Here is a 26,716-nt window from a genome sequence, read left to right on the forward strand (position 1 = left end):
CCCTCTATAATTTCTAATATTATGTAATAAAACAGAAATAAAGACTTAATACAATTGCCCTCATATTGAACAGTGTCGAGATAAACTGTACCGTCTCCGCTTGGCCAAGTCGCCAATAGCAATCAACTGAGGTTATGAGGTTAAAGTACAGCTATCCTGATTTTTTTTTTTAACAAGCATTTCCCAAAACACCAAACATCAGCCAAGCATCGACGCTTAAAAGCTTAATGAATGTATTTTCAGGGACTCTTGTGAGGTTAACGGTCTGTAACCAGCACCGTTATAAAAAAAAAAATAATTAAAAAGACGCTCACCATACTCAATATAGATGAAATTAAAACAGCAGAAGCACCATTTACACAGGCCATCACTGCACTTCTTGAATTATTAATGACCACTTTGTGGGTCATTTTGTGTCATGTCGGGCTCAGACTGCTGGAGCTTGGGATAATTCGGATATTCAAAGAGAAATCTGATCCCAGACCTCGGTCAGTGACGACAATGACTCTGATTCAGAGTGTTGGTTATGTGAGAGTTTTACATCGCTAAACAAAAGACGACACCTTTGATATTTAGAGTTTAAATCTGGGTGATTATGACAACACTTTTGCACAACTGAGAGTGCAAAACAAGCCAGAGCGATGAGTAAAAGGGGACATACTTAAAAACAGGTTTATGAATCTCTTTATTTTCTATCAATTTTACATTTTTTGAATTACTGCGTTTTAGTAGTGATGCAAATAGATTAATACTGAAATCCCACCAGCTTGGTGACAATTAAGCCCCAATGCTTGATATAGCAGCCTGGGTTTGTCTAGAAACTGTCCCCTCTAGAAAGTCTACACTGTCCAGTCACATGAAGGCAAAAATGCCCGGGGTAAAAAAAAATAAAAAATACAAATTCTCACCAGGCCTATGAGAAACCACACAGCATTATCGCCACAGGCTTGAGGAGGGAAAAGCTGCCAGCATCACTAAATGAGCAAATTTTGCTGGCTAACTGGTTAGGTCGCACAGGCACGTGTGGCTGCACTGAGCGGAGGTTTCCACCTCCATAGCCAAAGGGTTTTTCTGAATGTGGCAAGAGTTTTGAAACACTTGCAGGCACTAAAGTTGAGATAATAAACAGAAATTGTGAAGTCCAGTTGTTCCTGATTACGTCATTGTTTTACATACAGTCTTGCTGAAAAACAAACAATCTTTGTCGGCCATTCTTTTTGCACCAATCTCACATTTTATATCCAGATAACGCTTTTGAGCCGAAGAAGAGCTGAATCTAAAATTCCAACTCCTGTAATATGGGCCCACAATAAGATTATGCTACCTATTTTGATAATCTTCTGCTATTTATATACTGTTTATATTTCAGTTATGGACCAAAAAAATCATTTAAAAAGTAAAAAAGGTAAGATGCATGAAATCAGTTAACCGTCCATTTTTTATTTTAAACAGTGAGACAATACTTTAACTGTGCCTGCTGGACAGCCTCCAATTATACTCACTTAAAAGAAAAGAGAAGGAGCCAAACAGAAATCACTCAGACTCCTTCACTAAGTGACCGAGCCACTTTCGGGGCACAGATTCCAATACTTCCAGAGTGATTGGTGCCCAGAGAGCTTAATGCCCAGTTTGAGATTTGCAAGCAATTTCAACTCGATTCAGAGCAAACCATCCATCCATCCATCCATTCGCTTCCGCTTATCCTTTTCAGGGTCGCGGGGGGCACTGGAGCCTATCCCAGCTGTCATAGGGCGAGAGGCGGGGTACACCCTGGACAGGTCGCCAGTCTGTCGCAGGGCCAACACACAGGGACAGACAACCATTCGCACTCACATTCAAACCGAATTAATAAAAACATTAGGTCATTAGGTTGGTCGGTCAAGACGCAGTTTAAACGGCTTCCTCTGACACCATACAAGCGCTCACCTCATATTCTCTGACCACCCTCATGCCGCGACCACCTCCACCATAGGCTGCTTTGAAGATAATGGGGAAGCCGTATGTCTGGGCAAACGCCTGCGCCTCCTGCAGACTTGAGATGGGAGCATCAGTTCCTGGGACCACAGGTACTCCTACACAGGGTTGAGTTTGTGACAAACATTACTTTAAAAAGGATGTCAAATGTTACAGAGGAGGGAAAAAAAAAAAAAAAAAAAAAAAAAAAAGACTCTAGCACCATAATTATGACAGTTATAATCAAAGAAGATTGGCAGCCATTAAAGACAGCAGTGCGATCTAAGATTCACTTGGTCTTAAATACTAAATTATTTAGTGGCTCAAAATGACAAAAGCATCCCATTAATAGAAATGGAGCTTGTTAGATTTCCTACAGTTGCATAAAAGAAAAAGAGCACGCTCTTAAAATATTCATCACCTCAGTGAATACAAATTTAATACACGCATTAAAGCGACAGCAAATGCAAAGGCAGAGTGAAAGGTAGATGGAGGTGTGAGTCATCTTGCAGAGTGATTTAAATTTAGAGCCACACTATTACTAATAGCGTCACAAGCTTTACATGCACACTACCAGTCAGCTACGCTTCCATTTTATCAAAGTATACAACTACTACTACCACCATCACATAATACGAATATATTATACACGTTTCCAATTTTCTCTTTACTCTAACAGCCTTGTATGACTCAAGGTTCAAAGCAATCTTCATATTTTGCAGGGCCTTGTGCTTCAGATCATCCTCTGATACAAGCTGTTTCAATTGTCCCTTTGAGCCAACTTTCTTCTGATTTGCTGGCCCTTGCAGAACGAAAGCTTGAATAGCAGGGTTGTGAAGCTGCTGTGCTCACCTGAGATGACCAAATTAAGCACATTTGCCATTTTTAAGAGCCAGGAATATTTAAAAAATGCTGTCAGGAAAGGGGCATTTGGAGGAGTCTAGAATTTTCCTGTACTGACTTCATTATTTCAGACACCTATATCTATCTAGAAAAAGCACAACAGGTCCACTATAATGAGCAAGCCTCAAAATACATGCAAATGAGCATCATTTTGGGTTGGTCGTATCATACCTGCATTGATAGCCAAGGAACGAGCCTCCACCTTGTCACCCATCTTGCGCACCGTTTCTGGAGATGGTCCAACAAACATCACCCCGGCATCCGAACAGGCCTGGGCAAATTCTGCCCGCTCAGACAGGAAACCATAGCCAGGATGGATAGCATCCACACCGTTGTCCTAAGTAGGCACAGATGGATAGACTTTTTTTAAATTCACCCATCCCAGAGAAAGTAAATATAGCTCAGTTAAGCTGCATGAGTTTTGTTAAACAGAGAGCCACTGCAGGCCTCAGTTAGCACTTGGCTGTCTATTAGTGAGAGAAACAAAGAGGTGTCACACACTAACCTAAATGCTTTAACACATGCAATCTCATGGTAGTGCAAAGAATTTGTGTTACTTAGAAATGGTTCTGAGTTCATTTTATTCTCATTTCATCTTAGTTACAATTACCTTAATAATCATCATCATCTCAATGGACACCAGTAGGAGACTGAGTGAACAGACAGGCGTAGATAATTTGAGGGTCAGCGGGAAGGTATCGAGTAAGTGTACACACACCAAAGGGTAGCAGACAGATACAGTAGCTGCCGAGGCTGACAGATAGAGCCATCTCTGGATCAGTATGTGCCATCTGCTCTCGGATACAAGGCGGACTATAATTATGGGCTGCCCCGTTGTTAAGGGAGCTGTTACTGGCAGGCCAAAAGAGGCACTGAGCCACACAGAAACATAGCAAGTGCCATGCATGCACACAAGCAGGTAAAAGACAGAAGGGAAGAAAATAAAAAACCCACAAATTCAGCAAGACGTGGACAGCAGATGAAGATTAAAAGAGGTTAATACGATACAGTAGGGTGCACGTGTGGGCTCACGCATTCACGTCCAACACAAGTGAAACTGTTTTAATTGGACAATTTTAAGAAAGAAAATAATCATCTGGTTAGCAGCTAAGTGAAGATACATTGTGAACAAGAGGTAAACAAACTAAATATGAAAGGGTGAAAACAGGAACACAATGCTGGCATGGGCTGGCTGAGCTCTCAGATAGCCAGACGGATTTTAGAGAAATGAGTTGGATGCCAAAGGCTCCCCAACTTGGCTGGCTGACCACATGCCCACGCAGAAAATTATAAAACATGAGAGATTGATCAGAAAAATGATAACGAACAACTGACAGCATATCCTGGAGGGGTGGAGGGAGGACGGGAAAGAGATGCAACAAAGAGCCGATATGATCTACACAGAGATAAGTGGCACAGGGAAGAGGAGGAGAGGAAGGGAGATGGGAAATGAAAGTGAAAAGGAAGGAAAGGAGAAACAAGATGTGGAAAAGGAAGAAACAAGAAACTATGGACACTAGACACGGATACTGACCACAAAGGAAAACAACAGGGCAGGGGTGTGCGAGTAGAGCATAGAAATACAATATTCCCCTTTTTTGTGCAAGTAACAAGTGAACAGAAAAGAATCATATTCCAGTCCATGTCCGGTCTCCAGCTAGAAGCTTTGCTCCACTATTGACAGCAAAAGAGGAGACTTGCATAGCATGGATTTTCATTTCAGTCAAAGGCAAAAATTCAATTACAGTCAATACAAAAATTAATAACTAGCCAGCAGCGCTTTATCAAATCTTTCATTTAGGGGACCGTTAAGATGCGTATGGGCACTGTACATGACAGCGCTGTAAGGAAATGGAGTATGCTGGTCTTAAATCAGGGACAAACGATTGAACGACTTTCATTTTGGTCAGAACATCAATCTGAAAATAAACTGTTTTATCTGAATTGCCTCATTTTGTTTATTTAACTCCACCGAGAGCCAAAATAATAAGTGAAAAAAAATCTGATTATCACATAGCTGTACTTCCCAGTGGCTTTATTGTGTCTTTGTTAGCTCTTCCAAGTTTCTCTTGAGACATGTGAACCACCATACAGGTGAAGTGGAAGAGTTACTTTTGTGAAGGTGAAAACTCGTTACCTTGGCAACTCTGATGATGTCTGGAATGTGCAGGTATGCTGCAACAGGTGGCAGGCCTTTCCCAATCAGGTAAGCCTCATCCGCCTTCTGCCTGTGAAGACGAGAACACGCAAAGACGTGCATTAGTGAGACGGAAGGTGGCCAGCTCAGAATATAAATGTAGAAAAATCAGGCTGCATGTACAAATATGCACCAGCTTTTAGTAAATACTGGACAGGAGTACTTCAGTAAATCAGGTAAACTATAAACACTTAAAACATTACCGTGATCAGCGTTTATTGGGTACAATGCTGCATATAAAGAGTGAAATAGAAAATGATGGAATAAAAGTGGAGCCGAATAAAAGCAAACGCATTAGGAAGGAAAAACAGGAACAGGTAGAAAAGTATCCGTGTCATATTTGAAGCTCACAAAGAGCCAGATTAGTTTGTGTGCATGTAAACTAAGCTGTGAGATTACCTGAATGTTTGTAATGTCAACACAATTATACTTATGTCCCCACTTAACATCAACTGCAAAACAAAGAACCCACCCAAAGCACTGGAGCGGAGAAAAATGCTCCCAAGACTCCTTTTCAATTGCTATTACCTCTAATCGGCTGTTAGCATTCTGTAATCAATATCCAGCAATGGCAGGCGAGACATTTAGCAACACATATGCCCGTGAAGCCATCTTTATTTAAAACACTACGGTTCACTCTAACGTAGCACACACTAATACCTGTGCATTTGTCCAGTGTCCTGCTCTGAATACACGGCCACGGTTCGAATCCCCAGCTCGGTGCAGGCTCTGAACACACGGATGGCGATCTCACCTGAAAGACGAGAGGAACACATGTGATGACTCAATGCAGAAGGCGGTTTGGTTTAGCTTTGCCACATCTCATTCTCCCAGCTCCATCTGTTCCCTTCCTCTGTGTTTTCTTTTAATATATTCCCTTTATTATGCAAATGTTTCTTTATTTTTTAGGAGACTGTGTGTAGAGGGAGGCTGTAGTTCTTTCATCATCTAGGTTTTATAAGCACAGACTTTATAGCATTTTATCAACATCCTGTAGCATTTTGCATCTAATGCCTCAGCTGAGAAAAGAAGCCCAAACTTTGTAATGTATTGCATGAAAACAAGACCCATGCAAAAAAAAAAAAAAAAAAAAAAAAAAACGTCAGACACTGCAACAAGTCAACAGTTTTTAACTCAAGTTTGAGAGAACAGCATAAAATCTCAGCTTCAGACAAGCAAAACGCTGCCTGACTTTTATCTTGCTGTCACAAGAGCCAAATACTTGTTTTTCAAGCAACACGCATTTAGAGGGAGAAAGTTAAGTCGCTGAAAACAAGTAAGCTGTGTTGTTCTTGCTTGAAGGCGAGGACAGCGTTCAAACATTTGTACGGCTTTTAAAAAAATAAAATAAAAAAAATATGAGGAGAGTAGACGAGCATGAAAGGAGTAAATTCTGGAGAAGAGCAACAGCAGGAACATGAAAGGGATGAAAGCATGAGGGATAAGAGAGAAGAGGACGAGATGTATGGAAAACTGACAGATCAAAATGTAGTTAACTTTAAAAGAACAATGCAAAAAAGAGAAAAGGCACTCGAGCTTGTCTTGAGGACGAAACGCTGTGACAGGAAGTGGGGAACAGAAATGAAAAGAAAGGAGAGGAGTTGCTAAAAGAGCAGAGAGGCTATGGCAGAGACGAGATATGTTTGGTGAAGTGGAATCTGGGCTGATATGATATGATGGTGTGCCCTTATCGCCACATAGGCGTGCGCTGCAGCCAAGAACGGCCCGATGCACTCCAGTGTGAAGAATGTGATCTTATGTGGTGTTGCTATCGCGTCAGGCTGATGTGAAGCGGGGGGGGATGGACGGAAAGCCCCGCTGTGTTCGAGCATGAAGGACAGACCACAACTCATTTGAATCACATGGATGTATTCCAGCAGCTAGACAGAGCCTTAGTGAGATGTATGCATGCATGCAAGCAACAGGGGGTCTATAGAGCGCCACGTGCTTTCAAGACCTCCAACAGTACTGAAAACCCATGCACCAATAAAACTGGAATAATGAAACAATGAAGCAAATCAAGCATTTTAAATGTGACTGCAGGAATGAATATAATAAAAGCAATTCGAATAAAAAGCATGAATCTATTTATTTATCACTCAAACACTCTTCATCACCTGACAGAGCAACTAATTGCACGCTGGCCGCCTCTCAAAGCACATCAATGATGTTTATCCCGCCTGTAACAACCGTACTGTGGACTGCTTTGTGTTCAGGAAACTCGGGTTTTCCCTATAATTACATTTCTATTCAGACCTCAGATACCAGAGCGGGATAATTTTTTTTTTTTTACTTTCATGTCTATTTTAGTTGAGCTTTGAACGGCAGTGACAGTATCTCTGTGACAGTATGTAGAGCAGAAAATTCAAAAACACTTTAATACACAGACCCAGTACACAGCACAACTTCTGAGTAATGACGGTTGTGGCAGCAGCTCCACATTCATATCCAATATTTTTTTAGGTTAAAGCAAACAAAGCTAGCTTCAACAGCCACCCACATACAATGTGTGCTTAAATATCAGCATACGCCAAGGCAAACTAAATGCTGGGCATTAAAAATTAACAGATCCAAGAGTGTGTTCTTGCCTCAGGGAGACTGTAAATGTCATAACTTTTTTTCTTACATTATAAATGAAACTGCATTAAACTGTAGTTAAATTAACAGTGCTTTCAATTGCTTGTCTTCTTCAGTGGGAAATTATAACTGGTATGAAAAAAAAAAAAGAAGAAAAAAGCAGTCTTACCTCTATTGGCCACCATCACTTTCTTGATTGGTCGATACTCATTCTTCGGGGCAGAGTGAGCAAATCGGGTAAGCACATAAGCCCTCCGGAGAGCCAACACACCAAGGCCACTCTGGGCTAAAGTGTACCTAAACATCCTGAGAGAGAAACAAACAACTGTTCAACTACACAAACAAAACAAATGCAAAGTAAGAAGACAGGAGTAAAATATTAAGATAAATCTAACACATGCACAAGGAAACAAGGCTTTTTTTTAAATGTAAAAAACAGTATTTTGGAGATCTGTGGTTCTCACCAAAGGAGGTGTGAACCACATTTGGAGAAATTAAATCTACAGAAGCTCCCTCTTAAGCTACTGCTGAGCCTCCACAACATGGCATTTTATTCAGAAGTGTTTAATTGTCCTTGAACTAATATTTACAAAGAGCCCTGGATTATTGAAGGATTCAGGAAGGGGGGGAAAAGGAAGGCTGTACAATGAGCAAATGGTTGAGGCCTGTGAATGTGATGGCTGTTGCTGGGGAAAGGTGAGAACATAATGGATAGACCAGTATGAGAATTTTTCACTTTTTTTTTTTAAAATTGATCTAGCTTCCATTAATGTTTAAAACATATTTTGGGATTGTACAATGACACAGTAACCATTTTAGTACTAATAATGGATGACACAGTGGTGCCCATGGTTAGGTTATGGCCTCTATGGGTGAGGTTCAACTCCAGTCTGGGGCCTTTCTGCTCCCTGTAACTGAGCGGGCTCGGTTTGGGTACTCTGGCTGCCTCCCACAGTCCAAAAACATGCAGTTAGTGGAGTTCAGCTAACTGGCGACTTAAAAATTGACGATGCCTGGCGCTCTGCCTTAGCCTTGTGACTCCAGGCTGCACCATGCTTCTCGCCTTATTCAGGGAGCCTATGACTCCCTGCGACCCTGAATTGGATAAACGGAAGAAAATCGATAGATACTAATAACAATAAAAAAAAACAAATATTAAAGGATAAGCTCTAGTTTATTAGTTACAGCATAACTTCGTCCAGGAAGCCAGACTATCATTAAAAAAGGAAATTGAGGAGGCGGGAGAGCCAATCAGCTGCTGCTCTGCTTGCCAGCAGCCAATCGACTGCTATTTTGCCCAATTAACGACAATGAGTTTCTGGTGCGTTTGTGCAGTTTCTCTACCAAATTACAGCAATGAAAATGAAGACTAATTACCTAGAAAAGTCCAACCACAGAAACTGTTTTGTACCAGACACACAGATCTCCCTTTTTTTTCTGACCATTTTTTTTAAAATATAAAAAAGTCAAAAGATTTCTTACAAACATACACTAGCTTTGTTCCCTCTGAGCTAACAACGGGTGACAATCACACAACCTGACAAACCCACCAGTCATCACAACTAAATGGGCATTAAGCTACTGACTGTTAGGAACATTTAGCAGCACAACACCAACAGCCGCGTGAGCGCCACATGGCACAGGTGCCCATACGCACGTGCATGAAGGTGCAACCCGTGTCACAGCTACCTGAGCTTGATGAAGAGCTTCTCATTCATGTGAGGAGACAGGCAGAAGAAGTCCAACGCTTATGAGGCAGCCAGGCTTCTTCTTTAGGCCAGACCTCAGCCTGCACGTCACTAAAAGTCCTTTGCTGCCACACTGTGGTCAAACGTCGGAACTACAGTCAATTAGGTCCCCTTGAAAGAACAAGTATCAATTTGCCAATGAAACAATAAACCAAACTAAAGGGAATAATCACTGCATTTGATTATTAAATGCACTGATTATGTAATGACTTAAATGCATCCTTCAAGTCTCATATTTGTCCTAAGCCATAATATTATTTGTATGTGAATCCAAATATCTTTAATAAAAAATTTCTTAAAATTCAACTTTGCATTGACAATAAACATATCAGAGCCACACATCACTACACAGTTATTTACTGCTTTACTGTGGACAATTGTTTGTTTCTGCTGAGATATATGATCCCATTTTTTACACTGTACTACTTATGTAGACAAAGTGCTGAGACACTAGAGCACCAAGATACAGATCTGGATAAAGAGTTAAAAAGTCGTTTTCTACTCACGTTCTACTGTTTCGGAAATACTTTTATCACACACTATAAATAATTAGCATTTAGCCAAATTAGAAAAGGAATAAATGAGACAAGAATCGTTCAATAAGTTAATGCCTTGAAGCTGTCTGTAGACACCGTGCAGTGGAAACTCAGCCTGAAACCAAATACTGCATCTACACAAAAACAACAGGCACACCTGAAGAAACAGATTCAGTTTCCCAAGCCCTGAATACTGATCGGGCCTAACAACAACAGACTGAAACCTTGTAATAGTACGTCTAGGTTGTCTTGAACTTTAGATTTTAATTCTTTAAACGCCATAAATAAGCCTTAATGACAACCATCACCATGAACCGGAAGCAGCCAATGAGCAACAGGCTGTGACTGTGAAAATGAAGCTACAAGTCAGGGGAACATATACAAAGACGTCATATTACGTGAACTTTCCACTGTCGTGTTATTAAAAAAGCTGTCAGATAAGGGAAGCTGTGGAAGTCATGTCATGATGAAGGCCACGAAACCTTTTAGAAATAAAACCTGCGAACTTGCAAAGCTGCAAGGAGGTTTAGCGCAGTGCTCCACTCATGACAAAAGTCAGTATACCAAGCAACAAATCCGGAGCAATGATCTTCAAAATGCTAAACGAAGCTCTTGTAATAGCCTAACAGTCCACTGACCTGAACCAGATATCGCACACGTGTAATCTCCAAGGAAGAGCGTAACATAAGCAGTTATGATGATGTGAAACCAGGATATTTTTCCAAACAGGAAGCTACCAAGTACCTTAAACAAATAAACTCTGGAAGAAAATCTGCATATTGTATATATTTAGTATCTTATTATATATAAAATATATACAATAAAAACAATATACAATATTGTTTTGTCTCCCCTAAAGATTTTGTAGCAATTAAAAAATAATAATAATAAAAATCACAGCACCGTTCAGGAACATAAAAAAAGATACTGAAAAATACAATAACATATTTTCAGCCGGCAGCCTAATCGGAGTTAGTTTAAAGTGTTGTCTGTCGTCTAAAATTCTCTTTCATCTTTAAAAATCTGGAAATCTTTTGAGCAATCTCTGCAGAGGGCAGAGGAAAGAAGACTCTGAACCCAAAACGCAGCATGTGATGGATTTAATGACTAAAAATCCACCCGAATCACAAATGATCCAAGAAGACAGCAGCAGACCTCTTCACTTCAACAGCTCCACTGTAAGAAGCTGATATGACACACACTTTTTTTTTTATTTGTGACAGTACAAATCAGGCCTTGAGACAAACACTTAGCTAACAATCATCTACAACAATTGTGAGAAAAAGGAAATGAAAAGTCATCATTTGCTCTCCACATGTGACCTCTTCTGTCGTTATGTGAGAGCATTATTAAACTGCTTTGCACTTCTCCGTCTTCCCACCTCACTCCACTAATAGATCACGCAGCCAACAATGGCACATGTGTCCCAGAAAGTGCGCTGTGGTATGACGAGAAGATACTGGGACAGTCCGGCTGTCGCACTAAATCTGAGTGCAATTTTGGTTTTGGAGAGCGTGAATTGTATTTGCTATTTTTGGCTCAGAGACTGACTCTGACTACTTCACAGATACAGTCGTCCGGTATGAGGAGCTCCTTCAAGCGCTATGAAGGGTGCTTTGGGTTCATACTAAAAAATGTAAGATGAGCAGGTAAATAAAACCAGGGGCTTTGTGTTCCCGGCATGTGGGAACTCACAGCTGGAAATCTTGGTTCACTCTGAGGCCCGATCAAAGTTAAACACAACAAAAAACTGAAAGGAAAAGCACAGACGTGTACTTTTCCTGAAACTTGCAAAGCTTTTCATAAATGCTGTCTTTGCAGCGCAGACATTGCATCTTCTCATCAGCTACACACTCGGCAGCAGTGTTTGGAGAAAAGAATACAATGAGGGTAAATACAGCTGCACGAGCGCTCTATGAGACAACTCTAGCTACGTTTCAGCACTAATATAAAGAGCAGATGATGTAACATTATGAGGTGTGATCACGGTCCACCTTACTGTGTGAAATACAGCAATCAGGCATTGCTTTATCATGAAGTGCTGAGAAACCCAAACCCCACCTTATACTCAAACATGACAACTTAAAGCTGGAAAAGACAAAAACTGATAAAAGACAAAACCTCTGAATTTGTGCTGGACAGAACGAAGGAATAGCCAGTTCAACACAGTGTATCGCAATATTATCCAATATTTTGTAACAACGCTGCTACACCAAATGCGTATCCTATTATTTCAACTGTAAAAATGATGAACTTTTTAGTACGAGAAAAATAAAATCGAATTCTCTTTCAATCCACCGGATGGCGCTCCTTTTTTCTAGCATGGTCTGCGAGGTTCTTCTAATGGGTTTTCTTTCCTAGTCAAACAGGGACAAACAGGGACTTTTTGGATTTTGGATTTCTGAACAAGGTCAACGGGGGACAGATGTGACTCACGGGATTTGTAAGGACCGTCGTGGAATGCTACGAACATGAGCGCCAGTGTCACACGCCACCATCCCATGATGGCAAAGCAATGACTCACTCGGGCTTGTTAGTTTCTCGCTCAACCAAAAAAGTACTGAAGATTAGACACACTTAGCTTGACAAAGCTTCCAAAGACCCCCATTAAATCCTGTGGGTAATGAGGGTCTGCCACAGATTGGAGGCAGTGAAACCCAGGTATGGTTCCCCATGGACCCAGGCTCTGCTGAGGCACAAGTTGAGGGACGTTTGAGTACCAGAGAAAGGGTTATGTTAACTTGTGACATAAGTCTATGTGCAGTTATTATTGAATACATAATTATTATCTGTAATAACATTGTATCATGAATTAAGTGTCATGATAGTACTGTGTAATAGAGTGTTTATTATCAGGACCATCAGAAAACAGCCGTCTTCCTGCAGCTCTCCTCTCTCTATTCTGATTTGAGTGGATAAGTAACTGCACAAATATTAGAGCTCTAATATCAAATTATTAAATTTTTCAATCCCCAAATATCAGTATCGGTATCAGCCTTAAAATTCTGTCATGTTCTACAACACAAACATGGGTGTTTCTTTTAACCAAGCTCACCCAGGTTGAAACTCTCCTACTTAACACAGAACACCACCCCATCTTATTTCCCCCATGGACTTTTTCACTCTTTATGCGAAACACCTGATCAGGTTTAAAGAGGCACGTGACTGGCCAAAGTCTGCTGTCGTGGGCTCAATCTTCTAAAGCCTGAAAGGGACAAAGCCTCAAGGAGGTGAAGGAGTTGAGCTAACTCTCAGACAACTTGAAATATTCTGAAAGACTGTTATGGATTTTTGTATGATAACAACCAAAACATGGCGCCTACTTGAGGACGTGCATACACGTGGGCAAAATAAGAGCACTTTGACGCATGACTTTAACTGAGGGAATCCAGGCAAAATCCGCTTTATCAACAGGAGCTTTTACAGAATTAAACGGCATAAAAGTGTTTTGAAGAAGCTACAATTTCCACTCTACTGGAAGGGCAAAAAACAGAAGATCCAAAAAAAAAAACATACATTCTGGTATCTTCCCCTTTTTCCTATTTATTTATATACAAAGCTAACTTTTTTAAGATCCCTTTTTGTAGTAAATAGCGACCAAATGAAACACCAACACATCAGATACATCTTGTTTTGCAGTTTATCAAGTACTGGATATCATTAAGAAATGCTTTTTTTTTAAAAAATCATACAAAAAAATGACATTTTCAATTATTCTAAATGTAATTTCAATATAATATTCATAGCATACCTGAGATAGAAAAACAGAGCCCTTTCCACTGGCCCTCTAACAGGCGTACAGACAAAGGAATGTGACCTTCGCCTTTCACTAAGTCTAAAAAAATGCACGGGATTGTTTTAGTTTCAGATATGAGCAAGGTTCAAAGAATTTTTAAAGCAAAACCTCTGCATGCTGTTTCATTGTGGAGGCTCCAAACCAGCTGCAGGCCTCTCACTCCTGCCAAAAACTAAAAACACAGTCAGTGAAAAGTTGCAAATAAAGCAGCGAAAAACCATCAAAGGATTTATTGTGTCAAGTTAGAGGAACTACATTCATTATGAGACACTTCATCTTGGCGGGTCGAGCGCATTTAATGGTGCTGGTTTCTTCCAGGTGTATCACTTAACACTAGCGATCGTGCTTCCTGTCTTTTCCTGATTTCATTCAGCACACCTCACGATGAAACACGATGCATTACAGCAGTATGACATCATCTGAAACAACTTTAGCATCAACGTTTTCCCTAACTCAACCCCGACCGTATACACGTAGTGAAAAAAAGAAATCCCAGCTGGAAAGCCAAAGTGGAATAATAGCTTCATGCCAAATGTACTCCATGACCTCTTTCTCTCTATTGTAAGTCTCCAACTCTCTCTGTGTCTCTTCCTCTCAGTAGTTACAGGAGCAAAAAAAGCACAAACATTGTCAATAGCTAACGTGGTCTTAAATTTTTATATTGGAAAACCCAGAAAAATCAGTTCAGGAAAAATGTGTTGCCACATGCATGCATCATCCTGTCCTCAGAGGAAGGTTATATGGCTACTGAGTGAAACCTTTGGGTGCTAGGCAGCTTAAAAGCACCGCAGCGACTTCTGGTTCATACATTAACTTCTTGGAGATCAAAGTTCAGCTCTGTCTTGTCTGTGATGTTGTGACACACAGACACACATAACTAGTTTCGACTTTGCCCTGCTTGGGTAATCGAGGGGCAAATACATAGAGCTAGCTATCCAACAGAAATTGGGCAATAACAAACAGTCTACCTTTCGGCGCTTACAGCATTCAGGGTTATCGTTAGAAGAAAAGGATGTGCTGTACGTGATGGACTATCAAAAAAACTCAATGCAAGTGCGTACATGTGCAGCTGCTGAAGTGGCAGGCATGTACATGTGTCTTCTTTCACAGCGCTTAACCCTCTCAGGCTCAAATTAAGTTTTTGTTGCTAATGCACAAAAGAATACCTGCAGTTAGGGCTGGGCTATATCATACCGTTCACAGTAATACCGGTGTCGTGCCAAATTAGGTATCCCCGACAGAATTTGTTTCCCCTGCGTCGGGAGCACACGCTGGACTGTCCAAATCACAGACAAACAGTATCCCACATTGTTGATTTTTAGTTTACAAACACTTCTTATAATGACTAACTACTCCTGACATTTTTGAGATGTTAGCTCTTTATACAACGAAGTTATAGTGGGATACAAATAATATCAGGCTGATCCTGCCACAATTTGTTCCCCCTGTGTAAATCACGGACAAACAGTATCCCACATTGCTGATTTTTCGTTCACAAACACTTCTTATTATGACGCATTACTCCTGAAACTTTGGAGGATTTAGCTCTTTATATAGTAAAGTTATAGGAGAATAAAAATATAAAAATAGTTATCAGCCAAAACGTTAATGGTTTGTTAAAAATAATCCCATCTGATACCCGTGAGCAATAAATATATAATTTTCTGTTGTAACCCTCAAACTGAATGGTAATGTAACGATACTAATTTTTCACTTTTTCACAAAATGAAAACATCAGTACTTCTTGGTGCTCCCAGCACAGGGGAAACAAATTCTGTCGGGGATACCTACTTTGGCACAACACCGGCGTAATTTTGGGCAACGATAGGAAAATGAAATATCACGATAGAATATGGGTAAAACGCGCATGCGCAGTGCCTATGTTTACATACGCAAATGGAGGCGACGCAGAATGAGAAGAGCGAAAGTGGATCGTTAAATGAAACAGATGAACCAGAATTGGTTTGTAAATATGCTGCAACTTCAGTGGTGTGGAACTGGTTTAGCTTTCGTCTGTCAGATACACAACAAAGCACTATTTTTGGTAGAGCATGCTAGCGGGCCGTCGTTATTACCGTGTTGTTTGGGAAATACGGCACACTTAAAATCAATCCTTTGATTTTTCTGAAAATTGACAGTGCCCCTTATAATCCCGTGTGCCTTATGTATGAATTCTGGTTGTGTTTACTGACCTCGAAACAATTTTATGTACACCGCGCTCGAAAACCTGTCAAATGTTTTAGTATGACTTTGCTAAGCTATGAACCCGCACTGCTTGATGGATTGTCGGAGCATTACGGCTGTCGTAGTTAGGCGCCCCGCGGAGCGATACGTGCTGTGCTTCAACATAATATTACCGTATTATGTGTGTATAACCTCTTTTTAAGTTTTGTGGATATTATACATGGTTATGCTGAGAATATGTGTGCCAATTTCCACTGGAAATGCCTTTTGGTTAAATTGTCAGCAAGGAATTTGCACTGTTAAATTTTCATATAACTTTAATGCACATAAAAAACAGCTGCTTGTTTAAGTGAAAATACATTGATGGGGTTTTTTGCACTAATAAAGTTGTGGAGTTGTAAAGCATTTTGTCTAGTGTCAATTATATCGTCAGTTATATTGTTATAGCAAAATTTCAAATGTATATCGTGATAAATATTTTTGGTCATATTGCCCTGCTCTACCTGCAGTGGTACTTCTGAGTAAAAAAAAACTCATAAAATATGTATGTGGGGTAATCAGGCTGTTAGTTTTTAACTGTTGCAAATCTGCAACGCCTGCCTTGAGAGGGTTAAATAAATATTAAATAGCTGCGTTTTCTTTTCTTTCTTTCTTTTTTAGCACTTTGTGATAAACATAACTGAGCAAAGGCATCAGCTGTTTTTTCAGTGAGCCTTCCTCAAATCCAGAGCAGGTAGCCTCAGTGTGCTCGGCATAGTGGCGCGCAAACCGATTTTCCACCTCCTGCAAGGTTTGAGTCGCTATCGTAGTGGATCTCCAGAGCAGATAAAGAACCAGTTGCAGCCCCAGGTAGTTGAATTGGAGTACATCCAACTCTGAGGTGAGAAACTCCCTGGGAAGCATTGATAACAAGGAGTGCAACAAGTGAACCAGCAGGCAGAACAGAAGATTGGCTGCGGCTAACTGATTAGCAGCGAAACTTACAAACTATCAGCAAGGAGACAGTTTAATAGTTCTATTAATGAAAACTAGCGATTGTGCTTCCTAGTAATTAGCAGTTAGAAAGGCATAAAAATAAGCATTTAGTCACCAGATATATTCTAAGTAATTACCAAAATAGACTTTTTTCTTTTCTTTTCTGTCAAAATATGGCTAAATTTAAAATATTTCGGTCACTGCAGGTACAAATAATCTCTCTGAGACAAAAGCTCAGGTTTCAAACTGCTCTGACCAGTTTCATTTCTACTGTTGCGTTCCATGAAAGTCGGAATTTCAGAACTGCAAGTCAGAACTCTGAACTGGAACACCACTTCCAAGTCGGAGTAAGCCCACCGACACCTTACCTTCCTAAGCAGAAAAATTATTCTTGCTTTTTCCAACTTTACTACTAAAACGCACTCAATTATGAAATTGAGCTCCAGCATCAAACTTCTGAGGTAAATTTAATGGGCTCGATGTGTCCCCCTCAGCTATCAGCTATAAATACTTTTACAAATGTTATAAATATTAAATCCACCAATTCGGTCATGAAAAAGTGAAACACGCACATGGCCAATAAGTTACTCCAGTAACCACCAAGTTAAATCCAATAGCAGCAGCGTTATGGGCTCAAAATGTGGTCATAAATATTTTGTACTTGTAAATAAGTTTTGTTCTTGTAAATCAGGATTTGTATGTGTAAAAAGAATTTGTGTGTGTGTAAAAAAGATTTGTGTGTGTAAAAAAGATTTGTGTGAGTGTAAAAAGATTTGTGTGTGTAAAAAGAATTTGTGTGTGGACAAAAAGTAGCTTGTTCAAAAAAGCGCCCCTCCGACAGCCAAACCCATCTGTTCTCTGATTGGACTGTTACATTTGTGATTGACATGACATTGACCAATCAGATGAAAGGAAGAAAAATAGGGTCAAAATTCGTACTTATAACTTGCAGGATTTTTTTGGCTAAGTCCACACACAAATCTTTTTTACACACACACAAATCTTTTTACACATACAAATCCTGATTTACAAGTACAAAATATTTATGACCACATTTTGAGCCCATACAGCATGACTGAGGAGGACACTGATTCTGGGGCATGTGCATGTCAGACTTTGGGAAGCACCCCCAATATGTGTGTTTGGAGCTAAAAGGAGGTCAATCTTCAGTTTATTCTGCTCCTTCTTAAACCAAACACTCCAAATCTGAAAATAAAGTTGGAGTATTCTGCACTCACAGTCGACGACCCAAACTGTCCCAGTGTGTGGTGAGTTTGTTAATCCACTTCTCCGCCTTGAGAAAAAGTCTCTCCTTTTTTGTTTACTCTGCTATCAAAGACTTTTGCACTGTAACGTGTATACATGCCTTTATCAGCCTACTATGTGTGTATAGTTGTAACTTTGTATAACAAGTCGTGATGTGCTTTAAAGATGTTGCAGTGTTTAAGTTATAATTATACAGACTCTCTTGAGGTACTGTTTTAAATATACATTTAGACTTTCTTTACCAGGCGCCTTATGTTATTGTATGTGTGACTCCAAACACAACTTAATGTCAGAATGTGTTTAGATGTCTAATCTGATGTGAATCCAGGAAAAAGGCAATAGTTAATTATTCTGTTTACTTACAGGAATTTAATATTTTATACAAAGCACGATGTGCTGTGTGAACATATGTGGGAATCCAGCTTAATACAAATAAATCAGCTGCAGGCTGTTGTGTGGAAATGCACCTGAAAAACACCTATTTTACAATCTGCAATCAATGCCCTCATCATGTGAGCTAAGACTGAACTAAACAAGTTTTAACAGAACATTTTCTCACACCCACACACACACATACACAAATCTTTCCCCGAAGACATAAAGCAGATTCACTTCGATCCAACGATTCCTGAAAAAGTCATTTTTCATTAGCCGTGATGGAGAGAGGGAGAATGCACACCGAATGGAAAATGGATGTGCATTCAACCACACTCCCTTCCCTCCTCTCTTCCTTCTTCCACAGTCTCCATCTCTGCCCCACCTGCCTCTGACCTGATAGGCAGAAGTGATTACTCTGTTTATGTAAACTGGGACAAACCATATCCGGGCTCTTTAAACAAGAGCGTTTACAAGAAAGAATAACACAGAATAAAGATCAGCTGTATCAGAGCAGCAAGCCCTCGTAAACCAGGCTTCAAAGTTATTGTCAGTAACGTGAGCGTCACGCAGCAGGAACAAGCTTAAGGTTTGACTCTGTGGGGCTCATACCATAAAGGTTAGATTATTGAACTTGTGGAAAAGTAAATCGTGGGTTTGAATTCGCAAGTAGTTTGGGATACAAGAAACACCTGTGATCATTTAAGTGGACCTGGAACTTGTTTTAATGCTGCATAAAGCTTCTTTAAATTAACTACTAAGCAGACATTTAGCTAAAGTGTAATCATGGACACGAACTTGAATGAAGCACTGTTGCTTCACAGCAAGAAGGTTTTCGTATGTTTTCCCTGTGTTTGTGTGGGCTCTCTCTGGGTACTCTGGCTTCCTCCCACAGTCCAAATACATGCGGTTAGTGGGGTTAGGTTAATTGGTAACTCTAAATTGCCCATAGGTGTTAATGCGAGGGTATGTGTTAGCCCTGCGACAGAGTGGCAACCTGTCCAGGGTGTGCCCTGGATTAGCCCCCTGCGACCCTGACAAGTATAAGCGGAAGACAATGGATGGTATAACATGTGGTGCACTGAAAAGACTTGTGAGCTATGTGAACCTGCTGCATTTTACTTTTGACTTTCAGACACTTTACCAGCTGAGTCAACAGGATGGTCCGACCCCCCGCTGCTACACGCTGCCCCGTGAAGACCTATGATGTACTGGTGAAACATGATCTCTCACATAAATCCCAAATTTTCACGTTACTTTCACTGATCAATTTAGACGCTCTTTTGAGAACCTGCCATTTTTTTTCTGCTTTTTCAGGACTGACTTCTCATTTATATGTCGATTTTATTCTCAAGAAAGGTATCTGTGATGCAGTGGGAGCAATGATGAACACTGCAAAGGAGAAAGCTCTCGAATTGTAGAGAGGCAGTGTGCAAAAAACAGCCTATAGGTTATATTACACTAGTCAAGTGTGATGTAACCTATAGGCTGTTGTTATACCTGCATACTATCCATTTTAAAAAGTCCCTTTTATGCAAAGTCCTGTTTCACACTCACCAACCAAAATAAGAAATGTTAGATGAAAGCTCTCCATGGCCATTTTCATGCATAAAGTCCAGACAATGTCAAGAGGATCAGGTTGAGACACTGTCTGAAGTTGTTCTTTCTCACACAGAGAGAGACAACAGGTGATTGTGCACATCTGCTCAGTCAAGGAAAACACGACTGAAAACTTTAACAAGCACACAAAATCATCTTTATATCACATCCCTAAGAGGGTAAATTGTAGAGTGGCAGTTTTTGATTGCCAGTTTAATGGCACCGCTTGTTGACTCAGCTAAGTGCAAATGACTGGATGATGCCTTGGCGGCAATTAAAGGAGAAAGTCCAGTTTTTTTTATATGAATAATACAAGTTATCCATTCGCAATTACATGGAAACCCCAACAACAGGTCAGCACTCCAATTAGCTGCTTGAAAAATGTGTGCGGAGGATAAGGCAGGTCAGCACAAATGCATACTGAAATACACAAGTGTGTCCATGTTTCCAGCATACATTAAAAATATCCATCCATCTTTTGTTACTTGAATTTATAAATGCATCAAAAGTTACGTTGACAATTTCTATATTTACCCATCCATCCATTCTCTTCCACTTACAGTTTAGGGTAACATCGGGGCTGGAGCCTATCAAAGCTGTAATAGGGTGAAAGTTGAATACGATTTGGACAGCTCGCCACAGCTCGCAACAACTATTCACACCAAAATTCACACCTATGTGCAAGTGTAAGTCTTTAGAATTGCCTTTTAACTAAACATGCATGCCTGTGGACTGAAGGAGGGAGAACATACTCCACACAGAGTCACCAGCAACCCAGGGCTGTCATGCTGTGAAGCAACAGTGCAAAAATGGCAACAATAAAAATATATTTAATACAAATTGCAGTTGTGTAGCCTGGAAGTAGACAAACATGTACTGTGAGACAGAAGAACGTTGATGCCACTTTGCAAAGTGCTTGAGTCTTCGCTGCACTTTTTCTTGTGAACCATTTAATTTATTAGAAAGCATTTCAGAAAAGAGTACTTAAAGGGCTCCTTATACCTACGACATATCAGTAAAGACTTACGTCTGGAAATATAATCTCCTGTGATCATCCGAGACCTCCAAATATCGCCTAAATCCGTCACCGCAGCACAGTTAAAGCAGGAGTGTCAGCTGGCACAGTTGTCTAAAGTGCATGTCTTCATCAAAAGGGGCTACGATGACTTTGCAGCATGCCTTTTCAGTTTATTGCACTCACAACAGCTCTAAAGGTTCTGTGTTGCTACAATTTACTGCAAAATTGTCTTTTTGAGAAGCTGGAGGTGTCAGTTATTGGAGGAAGATAAAAACTATAAACAGAGTTCTTAAAGATTTAGATGCATGCTACTTTAAAATTCTGGATCACTTTCCTCCCATTGCTCTGTCTTTACTGCTCCAAAAACTACCATCAAGGTGAAATTAGTTCCTTCTGAAGGATGTACAGCATTTCCTGCTTATGACTAATCAAACTAGCTGACTTCCTGCTGGGTCTCCCTGAGCTCTGGGATGGGACAGATGTTGGCATGTACCACAGTGTGACGCAGAGTAAAGGTTGTTTTGAGGATGAACAAACAGTCCAACATCCACGGGATCAAAGGTCAAATATGACAGGGAACAAATTTCTGCATTACAGAATCTGTGAGGGAAGTCAGAGCTCCCATTTATGTGTGGCTTACATGAAAAGAAACACATTGTGCAAGCTGCAAGTTTCAGCATGTAAACAGATGTCTACTCTTTTCTTTACACAGAACTCCATCTGCTAAAGGACTCCTGCAGTTTTATATTATACTGTCTATGCAATGCTAGCTGACTTTTCTACGCCCACTGCAACTGTCCAGTGAAACGAAATCTCGAGCCTGAAGTTTCTGTGTGCACATTTGAGTCGGTTATAAGTCAGCTATGAGTGTGTGACTGTGTGTAACTAACAGAAAGCTCCTGATTAAAACGTAAACGCAGTCGGTACTTCATGTTCTGTTTCAGGTAAACACGCACACGTTGTGCATGTACCTGTGTCACAACTGTGCAGCTAAGACCGTGGTTTTAAACCACACTTGCAACACGTGCCACACTTAAGTTACTTTAAAAATTAGGCCATTGAGTCACTCTCGATCAATCTCAAGTCAAATGCAATCAATCAATGACAGCCGAACAAACAAGACTCATTCATACTCTCTCTCGCACACACGCTTTTACCCATCAGTACTCACATGCTGGCGTTTTGACGGTGTCAGTGAAATGATGTGAATCCGCAGTTGAGTAACCGGACACCAACTGTAAACAGTCGACTATCAGAGAGTGTTTATGGTTGTGCGTCTGCTTCTTTGCGTGCTAACCTCTCTCACACAGTTACAGACACACTGCTGCTGCTACTCGGAAGAGGAAGAGAGTGAGCAGAGAGGCTGGCTTGTGTGTACACACAGACTGGCACCGCACACGCAAACACAGAGTCACTTTGGGACAGCCGAGCTGGCGCTCAAAGCGTTGAGATACACACTCCCTCACACACACACTGGCTCTTATGTGTAGTGAAGAAGCTAGGACTCTGAAGCTAGTTGCTAACTGCTTACTGAAGCTAACTTAGCTAGCAGCTGACACCGTCCGTCTCCGAGTAGCGGATATATGGAGTCTACTGCGCCTGCCTTCTGCCGTTAATCTCCCTCTCTCCTCTCTCTCTCCCATAAGCGTTCATCCCTCTCTTTCACATGACGCAACCAGGCGCGCCCCCCTCTGCTCTCAGCCAATCACAGAGGAGATATGACAGCACGCAGTGAGCGGCAGGGTTTAAAGAGCTCAGAACGGGAGACCCCTACGTAAGGTTACGTAATTACAAGGTAACGCCGTAGTAACGAAGGGGCTGTCAGTGTTGTACCCTTACAGCTCATCAACGCAGGAATAGCTCAGGTGTTAGGAAAGGAGAATGCAGCCACAAGTTTCTATTGCAGGGTTTTTTAAGATAATAATGATTCAACTGATTAAAGTTGACACAAAGTTTTAAATAATGGATAAAAAGAGTATGTTGTAGCAAAACAATAAGACATATACTATGAGGTTTGGAGTAGGGAGAGTATAAATAATGGGCAAAGGATATAAACTTAGCACAAAAAGTAATGACTTTTTTTGTTTGGTCGATTATTTCTTTGCTGCAGGGGCGATTCTAGGTTCAGACTTTTAGGGGGGCTCAGCTCCTGATCATGTCATCGGTGCCGAGGAATTAATATTAATGGGATATGCTGTTTGCAAACCCAAATTCAGTTAGATACACATTCCAATGTGTGAGGGACCAAGCAGCCAAAGCAAAGAGGACACAGGCAAAAATATCTTCAAAAAGGGTTTTCTTTATTTTAACCCTCAAAAAGTTCAAAATTAACAAAATTCAAAAACATACTTAGCATAAAAGAGGTCAACTAAATATAACTCTACAAAATGGAATTTCCAGAAACTTAAACAAAACAAAGTGAGACACAACTTAACTCACAAACTGACCTAATTACAAAGACACATGAGGGTAGCTTTTATAATGATTTGGCCAAACCATTTGAACACAATAGGGGGGGAAACAAAAACACACTAATATCAACTAAGCACAGAATAGCCTAACTAAACCTAAAACACCCCTGCTCCTGGTAAGCCCATGGTTGGTCCTGCTGAGCAGGCATTTTGTTCCCAGAGTCCTCAGCCACGCCTTTTGCCCAGACAGGAAACAGCCACCGCCCAAACCCAGGTAACTCAAAGAAAGAGAAACATAATTAATATAACAAAACATTTTAGAAAAACCACACAATGTTACTATGTGCGCGCCTCATAATATCAGTGTTAGGTTTAACCAAATGATTAATGAATTATATTAATGACGAAAACTGCAAAGCAAACTAATAAAGTGAAAAATGGACTAATTTACCCCTGTGTGGCTGATGCGATCACACAATGTTACACTCTAAAGCAACCTAATTAATTGGATGACCTATTGTAGTAGAGAGTAATTCAGAGTGAATAATCAGAGATTTCAATCTAATCCACCCTAAAACGGGTGGATTAGACCTTTAGTTATCAAACCCCAGGCAAAGGCTCGGTTATTAAAGAAAAAAAGTTAAGTTAAAGTTAAAGAATTATCTGAGGTAAAGCAGATAAGACAAGAAACATGCAGAACATTATTTCAGTCTCTTAAACACATAGAGGCAAGCCACCAAATCATCAAGCACTTGAAGTAGCATTATTCAGTACAGACACTGGAAAATCACCCACCTCAAAGACCTGTACAGAAAGCAAACTGGTAATAGAGGTGTTTTATATTAAAGTTTTTGAGCTCATACAAACCCTCCCTTTATTAGACGCAGAGCATCATGTACCACAATTTCACGAGTGGAGAACAGATTTGTAGTCGTCACATGAATGTAGTGTCAGTCATCCTGCTCAGCCGTGTTCAGAGTGGTAGGAATCCTGTAAAATGCTGCCATTCATACCAATATGCTCTTTTTAGAATGTCCACTGGTGTTTTTTAAGTGTGCTACCTCCATGAAATACATGAAAACTACTTTGTGAATGATAACTTTTGCTTTTCTAGCTGACTTCACTATTCGTTCTTCTTGTTCTTGTACAATCTCTCTGTCCTCCATCCTCCTCAGTCAACTAGAAATTAGAAAATGACAAAAATATAATCTGTAAGGAAAATCATTTATGGGTTAAGCAGCAGAGTCCAGTATGTGGAATACTCCTGGAATACTAGCTTTTTTCTGCCAATGCCTAGCAGCTTATTCTGCTAATTTGAGTTTCTGGTTCCCCAGGAGCTGACAATAAGGTGTGCAATTAGCAGCACCAGTATGGACCCTGATGTGTCCAGATTCGGTCAACAGCAAATGGATCGGAGGGTTAAAGTGTGTAGGAGATGATTAGAATACTATACCGACTGCTGCACTGATAAGATAACAGGTTTTGGTGTAGGCAGTGTGAGGGCGTGCAGCGACTTCGCCCTCACTGGAAAAATGACTTCAAACATCTACTCCAGTTTGAGTTCAGAACCAGAATAACCTGTTTGATCCTGCAATTTTTTCATGGGTGCAACACACATACTCAACTCTGCTGCTCTACCCACAAAGGCGTTTTTTTGTTGTTGGGGGGTTTTTTTGCTTTGTTTTTTTACAAATGTGGCAGCATTTAAGGGGAAATAAAAAGGTTTTCCAACGTTATAAGATTATTTCCAAGAAGAATTGTTACAAGAAAGAAACAATCAACCAAACAAGGTTTACTTTCCACTTTCTGTGCTAAATTTATATTGAGACATTTCCAGTTTGTTCTTTTCTTAAACATTTTGTTTAACTTCCATCATTATCTGAGTAACTCCATGTATGTTTGAGTTGTGTAAAACACTGTGTGACTTTAAAGATCTCTAAAGACAAGCTTACCTGGCGTGTAAGGAGGGAACTTGTGAATGAGGAAAGGGCTGAAAAGGACCGGATTTGATTACAGCTTCTCGAAATGGTTCTTTGTACTCCTGCTTTATAAACTGGACAATAGACCTCTATGCTTTTATCCCAGTCATCATGCACTACGCACAGACAGGACTTGTGCAATATTTAGGCAATGAAACGTGGTTTTAGGGCATCTGTACAGCACCACAGTGGATTGTAAATCAAATAATCAAGATTTGATTAAAATGCAGACTTTCAGCTTTAATTCAAGGTGTTCATCAAAAGTATTGCATCAGCTGTTTAGGATTTACAGCCGTTATTATGCATAATCGCCTTTTCAGTGTCTCAAAAAGTAATGATACCAATACTTATGACCCTGAGTATATCTAAACCTTGATCTTAATTTAAAAGACAGATATTTTGATATCTTGACATATCAATGCTTGCTTTAGCTAAAAATGAGAATAAAATAGCAATTTCATGTGTTCTTCAAAGAAAAGTCTGTAATTTGTAGGATTTTCTGTGCCTGTCTGCATTTACATGTATCGATGTGAGGACGGGAGTTGAGACACACACACACACAACAGACGCAATTACATACGTGTTTGTTTCTCAACATTTGTTTGCTCTGTTATCGGCCTCAGATAACAGAGTCTGTGTCAATGACATTCCTGACAGGACGCACACAACTCCACCAGAGTTATGGCGGGGCAAAGCAGTGATTTCATTAAAGGACTGTAGAGAAGTAAATGCTGAAGAATTCCTGCTCACAGATCATCCTTCATTTATTCCAGGTTTTGTTGGGCTCTCTATCTCCCCTCTCTGCCAGTCTCTTAATGTTTGTGATTAATATCGTATCTCCTTTACAAGCAGAGCTCCACCTCTTAGATATTCCAAGTTGGGCAACCACAGCAAGCCAATGTGTAACAGCACCAGCGCTGCTGTAGCTAGGCCACACTGGGCCAAGCCTAAGGAATGTTTATGGGGTCCTTTTCCTGGATAAAAGGGTCTTGATGAATTTTATTGGCATGTTGTGGACTTGTGAGCTTCCCTAAATGCCAGAGAACAGATGAAGGGTGTCAGTACTTATTATCCAAGTGATATTTTAGCCCGGGTGGACAGCTACTACACTTTGTGCTGCTAACTATTAGAGTGATTAAAACAACCACAGATAAAGAAAGTAAAGATTAAAGTAAAACATGTTAAATGTTAGCTGAGGG

At 40.3% G+C, this 26,716-nt stretch overlaps 1 protein-coding gene across 2 annotated transcripts in view; it reads right to left on the reverse strand.

The window, feature by feature from the left end:
* Positions 1–22,773, reverse strand: part of pcxb (pyruvate carboxylase b) — a 285,541-nt gene extending 262,768 nt beyond the window's left edge. The window contains exons 1-6 of one of the 2 annotated variants that reach the window (XM_087837657.1): positions 22,299–22,773; positions 7,800–7,936; positions 5,714–5,807; positions 4,994–5,084; positions 3,028–3,193; positions 1,927–2,072 (exon numbers count right to left, since the gene is read on the reverse strand). In XM_087837657.1, coding sequence (XP_087693783.1) covers positions 1,927–2,072; positions 3,028–3,193; positions 4,994–5,084; positions 5,714–5,807; positions 7,800–7,936; positions 22,299–22,300 — 636 coding nt within the window. In that variant the 5' untranslated portion in view covers positions 22,301–22,773. Of the gene's footprint in view, positions 1–1,926; positions 2,073–3,027; positions 3,194–4,993; positions 5,085–5,713; positions 5,808–7,799; positions 7,937–9,319; positions 9,448–22,298 lie in introns of those variants that run through there. The other variant, XM_087837656.1, reaches the window with a different exon arrangement.
* Positions 22,774–26,716: the final 3,943 nt, after the last annotated feature.

The sequence above is a fragment of the Neolamprologus brichardi genome, chromosome 3, assembly GCF_056152115.1.
Source record: "Neolamprologus brichardi isolate AB-2024 chromosome 3, ASM5615211v1, whole genome shotgun sequence".
Taxonomy (NCBI): Eukaryota; Metazoa; Chordata; class Actinopteri; order Cichliformes; family Cichlidae; genus Neolamprologus; species Neolamprologus brichardi.